The 6,000-nt window shown below is 35.2% G+C and overlaps 1 protein-coding gene across 1 annotated transcript in view; it reads left to right on the top strand.

The window, feature by feature from the left end:
• Positions 1–4,141, top strand: part of LOC114070596 (CUB and sushi domain-containing protein 3-like) — a gene marked incomplete at both ends in the record, with an annotated part of 188,391 nt that extends 184,250 nt beyond the window's left edge. The window contains 3 exons of the mRNA XM_027908106.1: positions 2,145–2,336; positions 3,123–3,249; positions 3,939–4,141. Coding sequence (XP_027763907.1) covers positions 2,145–2,336; positions 3,123–3,249; positions 3,939–4,141 — 522 coding nt within the window. The remainder of the gene's footprint in view (positions 1–2,144; positions 2,337–3,122; positions 3,250–3,938) is intronic.
• Positions 4,142–6,000: the final 1,859 nt, after the last annotated feature.

A 6,000-nucleotide genomic window follows, 5' to 3' on the forward strand; every position in this document is an offset into this window, starting at 1 on the left:
GATGATCTCAGAGGTCCTTTCCAACCCATCTGATTCAATGATTCTATGATTCTTGTAGAATACATATTCCTGTATAGTTATTAGCCTGAACAGTGCTGAATCTTCTTTTGTTGGTATTGGTAGAATTAGAAGAGAGAAAGTAAGTCCAGATGAGATGATCTGAGGGCTGGAGCACCTCTCCTATGAAGACAGACTGGGAGAGATGGGGCTGTTCAGCCTGGAAAAGAGAAGGCTCTGGGGACACCTTCCAGTATCTAAAGGGAGCCTACAAGAAAGCTGGTGAGGGACTTCTTACATGGGCATGTGGTAATAGGACAAGAGGTAATGGTATTAAACTGAAAGAGGGTAGGGTTAGATTAGATATGAGAAGTAGTTCAGTCTGAGCTCTGTCTGGGTGGATGTATCAGCCAGGGTGGATGGTGCAAATCCCAGTCAGAGCTGAAGCCTCTGCTCTCAGATGAGTGCTCACCACTCTGCCTTGAGGGTCAGGTGGGATGAGTGCTTTTGGCTTATGCAGATGCTCACAGAGTGGTGCCAGTTTGCTGGTTATGCGGGCTTCAAGTCTCTCTACTGAGCCAGTGAAATGTTCACCCTGTCACAGGGTTCTCCCTGTGTGTCCTCCTCCACAAACTTCCCTGCTGTGCCCTGGCTGAGGCCTCACTCCCTCTTTGCCTGCACTGGTCACAGTGCTCCTCATCATACACACTTAGAGCAGCAAAAATGCTTCCAGTAGCTACACTTAGAAAATGGCATTACGTGTTCACCTTCAAGAGGGAAGTGACCAGTTAATAGAAAGTTTGCTTTTATTCTGTCTATTAGCAAGCTGTCCAGAAATGAGGAAATCTCAGAGATCAAGGCAGATTTTAATTCTTTTCACACAGCGTGATCAGCAGTTTTCTTAGAAGACAGGAAATTCTAACTGATCAATAAGTATCCAGACCAACATTATCAAAAACTTCCTTCATCTGGAACCCCCTTTAGCCTCTTTCAGAGCTTCTGCAACACACTTTGTATAGGAAACAATAGCTCAGGAATGAGCAGAGTTCAGCTCAAAGGTTGTGAAGGCTCTTCAATAGGTTAGGCATTTTCAATCATACAAAATGAGCTGAAGGAGTAACTGTAAAGATAAAGAATTTGACATACCTTTTTTTATGCCCTTATGTGAACAAACAGTCTTATCCAACATGAAGCATTTTTCCTTTAAAATAAAATAAAGAACAATTTTTTAATCAATAATAGTGATTCTGCACCTGGGGAGAGATTGTGAAAGGCTACCAACTCTTGAACAGATGGAAAAATACTCTGTGAGTGGCTTTACTGAACAAAGCAGACATGAAAAACCCTTCATTTGCTCCCATATTACCTATGTATAGGAATACCAATCTCACACAAAGTTTCTTTTTTTCCTACAAATAGTCTGAGCTGCAAGATATTGATAAAATAATTTGGTTTTGAACAAATTGAGGTTTTGAGTTGCTTCTCAGTTAGTAACAGAAAACCTGATTTGGAATAGAAAATCTTTCTCCAAATTGCATTTTATGTTTCCCCATGTTAGTATGCCTCCTCTTTTCTGTGTAATGCATATGTTATTTTGTTTCCTTCTTGCTCTATATCTCTTAATTCTTAAAAATGTCCAAGCTCTTTGGCTTGAATTCTCTACATCATCATTATAATTGATTCCTGCATGTAGTTCTTAAATTTACAATCTACTGAACACAAAATTAGGATAGTGATTGGTGCCACAGGTGCTATTATGCTGTTGTTGTTACTATGTTAAATAATGACAAACGAATCTACTGTTCAATTTTATTTATGAGCCTTTAAATGTCTATTCATAACTAAATGGACAGTCACTTTAGTTGCCACTTTATAATTATCATATTGTTTTAGAACTGACTGATAATGATAATGAATTTTGTTCTCAATCTTTAATTGAACTCTTAGGAAAAATGAAGTTCTGAGAAGTTCTGGCAAAGTCTGGCTTTCATGCTCTAAGAAAAGCGTATAGACAGTTATCCTACTTAGACTGCTCAAAGGCATAGAACTGGTTTTAACCTAAATATGTTGTTATGAGAAATTAATGTATTAATACATTAATGTATTTATTTGTTTGATTTTGTAACTACAAATTTATTCTCCTGCAGGTTTTGAGCTTTCACACTGTGAGGACCCTGGTGTGCCACAGTTTGGATATAAAATCAGTGACCAAGGCCATTTTGCTGGAAGTACTATAATTTATGGATGCAATCCAGGTTACACACTTCATGGAAGTAGCCTGCTAAAGTGTATGACTGGGGAAAGAAGGGCATGGGACTATCCTCTGCCATCATGTATTGGTATTACAATCTTTTTTTTTTTATTTATTATTACCTCTTTATTTATTTAAGCTACTTTTTGAATGCAAGAAGGAAAAAATTGTAAGAATCATTAGATCTATGATCTATTTACACAGGCATTTATAGGTCTCTCTGCATAGTTCTCATCTATGTCTATGTGAGTGGTGTTGTCTTTTTTAGATTTAAAAAAGATAGTAAATATTAAACATTTTTGCATACTGAAAATACTAATGCATGAAAATCTAGTTCTACTCAGCAAATAATCAATATAAAAAGAGAGCTTAATCAGAAAGCCAGGACCATATGTGTTTCATAAGTTTGTGTGTTGTTTTTTTTTTTTGCTAATTATGCATAAATAACATTAAGCTAGAAAACTTTTCATATATTTACATAGAATACTATAAAATAAATAAAACCAAATACATTAGTATATGATGATATATAGAGTTATTTTGTGGGGTTTGTAATTTCTGTTTCTTTACAATATTTCTATTATAACTTTATAAGTTTTGCAGGTACTTACAGGCTCAATTACTCCCATGGGCGATTGAAAAGAGACAGGTCTTAAATATTGTAGTAGCTTTTTTTCTATTTCATATTCTTTTACAGGAAATTTGGATTGAGTGCGTAGGGGAAGCAAAAGGTGTAATGCAGTCCTTATACACTCTCTTACAATATTAGGGCATACAGTCATTAATTGTGCTACCTATTCAACAAGAGAGTAGATGCATAAAGTGATTACTCACATGATTAGCTGGAATACCATTATATTTCTTTTTTTGTTAGCTGAATGTGGAGGCCGTTTTAAAGGAGAATCATCAGGAAGAATCTTATCTCCTGGCTATCCTTTTCCCTATGACAACAACCTGCGTTGCATGTGGGTGATTGAAGTAGACCCAGGAAATATTGTCAGGTACTGAAAACAAATCTTACAATTATAAAAAATGTTTTTTACTATAATAACCAAATCTTAGCTCTGGAGTGGAGAAAAAAAGGGATTTTGGACTTCAAATTTAAGGTGCAACTCAAGGCCAGTATTTTTGGCATTTTAAGTTTGGGTTGAAAGTGTCTATTTTTCAATGGATATTTACTAAAGAAGATCAAGCTTTAAAAATGCTTATAATTTTGTGAAATGCCTGAAGCAACAGAACTCTTTAGTGAAAAACTACATTAAAAAAATACCCCGCATTTTAGCAGTTCTTTTTTGTTGGACATTTATTCACACTACATTGCTAATTGCATGATTCTACAGTTCTCGTTAATTTGTTTTGATGGGAACGTGATACATAATATTGTCTTAGGAGAACTGAAACTCTCTTCTGAAAAGACAGCGTAGATTACTTATAGATTATTTGAATGGCAAAAGTAATACATTATTTCATAGTGGATAAATTCAAATATTGTTAGTTTTTTTTCTTTCAAATTCATTTTAGTACTGGTCTTTCATGCATTCAAAGATAAACGTGTGAAACATTATAGAAAATCACCCTTAGAAATTAAAAATTTTATTTGCTTTTTTTTGTTTGTTTGTACAGTTATGTTGTTAAAGTTATATTGTTGGGTAATATGAAAGCTGATAATAAAATCATGGTGTTCTTTCAGCCTCCAATTTCTTGCTTTTGATACTGAAGCATCCCATGACATCCTGCGAGTTTGGGATGGTCCACCTGAGAATGAGATGTTACTCAAAGAAATTAGTGGCTCCCTTGTTCCTGAAGGCATTCACAGTACACTCAACATAGTAACTGTCCAGTTTGACACAGATTTTTATATCAGTAAATCTGGATTCGCCATACAGTTTTCAAGTAAGTTGATTAATTTTAAATTTATTTTATGAGATAATTCACGTACAGATAATTGTAGTGCTGGAAACCTTGAAATCAGTGACAACATTTCTGACATTTTAGGGAAAGACACAACTTATAGATTTATTTTAAAGCTATATTTTTATCTTTAAAAAAATAAAACAAAACAAAACACCAAAAAACCCAACACACAAAAAACAAAAACAAAAACCACAAAAAATCCCCCCCAAAAACCCCACAATAAAATACCATGTTCTTTGCTAGTTTAGGCTTTGTTTCAAGAGCAACTGGGGCAGTGCCAGAATGCTCATAATTATGACTAGTGTTTTTCACAAAGGAGGTGATGTAGTCATGTTAAAAGCTTCATCCTTTTCTAATCAATAAGAGTTTCTGCTTTCAGAGACATCTGTAGGGAGTTTTCATTCCTGCTGTGCTTATATATGATGAAACAGGAAAGAGCACTATAGGAACAGCAGCGTCCTTCTCCCTTTTGCCTTCTAGTGCTATATCATCTTATTACAGACAGCATGGTGACAAATCTAAACAGTTATTTAACTGTTATTAAATCCCTTTAGACATTTTATTGCTGAAACAGAAGAAATCCTTGAACGAGGTCCATTTTGACCTTCTTTTTCCTCTGGTCAGTGAAATTAATATATATATTTTTCAAGATTAGCCAGATCTATTCTAATATTATCATTTTGTGTAGCAGTAGCAGTGTTTCTAACATGGGTTGACACAGAAACTCTTAATGTTAACATTATTTACCTCATTGTGCTTTCTGTGCTTGGTAGTTGTATTAGCCCTTGTTTTACCCTACCCTCATTCTTTCTGTGTGTATGACAAATACATCTGTGTGCATACAGTAATTTGAAGGAAGAATTAGTTATGTAAATGAGAGTAAAAAGTGTAAGAGTGCTACTGCTCTATCAGCTGGTTTTTGAAGCCCTGAATAGGGCTTTTAATCCCTTGGCTCCGAGGTATTATTACCATTTTACCACCTTACCCCTTCCAGAGCCTGTCTGGGAGAGTCTGACATATCTGCTTTCCATTCTCAGACATGCTCTTGTTTAATGTTGAGGCCAGATAGAGAGTGGGAAGACCATTATGCACAGAACTTATTCAGGCAGTCATTAAGGTTCAGTGGAAAAATAGATTGATACAGAATGAGAATGGAGTTTAAAATAAGAAGGGAGTTACAACAAAAAATGGATGGTACATGGGGATAATGCTATAAAACAGCTACTGATTCACTTGCAGTGATTTATCTTAAAAGAGAATTGGAACTTCATCTGAACGGAGAGGCTTTTTATTTAATTCTCTGTGCTGTTACAGTCTGTTAAGATCTAATGGTGACAGTTTAAAGGATCCATGAAGTTTTACTGCCTCAGCGTTTCTCGTACTCTTCAGTCCAAATTTGCAGAATCACAGTGGTCCTTCTCAAAATACACAGTTTGGGTGTATATTCTTAGAATAACTGAGATTTTTAATTTTTTTGTTCCTAGGTTAAGGTTTTAAAAATAATGTGCAAACAGCTACACAACCTGAATAACACTGTTGCTGTATGGACTTATTATTTCACTAAGAGGAAAAAATATATTTGAGGAGATGGAGGAAAGAGACATTTAATTCTTTGCAACTTTGTTTCAAGTATTCATAAACTTCCTTTGAGTATGTAATGTCTGAGTGAAACAGATGGTGTCTTCATACTTTAGCTACAGTGTAATTAACAAACAGAAAGCTCTCACAGGGGAGGTATCTGCTTTTACTCTGCTCTTGCCATTTTGTGAAAGTGGATAAGATTATTTAACAGGATTACCGGCCCTTTTACCTCTAGAGGAATGTCATTCAGTGACAAC

Source organism: Empidonax traillii, unplaced genomic scaffold, assembly GCF_003031625.1.
Source record: "Empidonax traillii isolate 1590-97213 ecotype Southwest subspecies unplaced genomic scaffold, ASM303162v1 scaffold1614:size204762, whole genome shotgun sequence".
In the NCBI taxonomy this organism is placed as follows: Eukaryota; Metazoa; Chordata; class Aves; order Passeriformes; family Tyrannidae; genus Empidonax; species Empidonax traillii.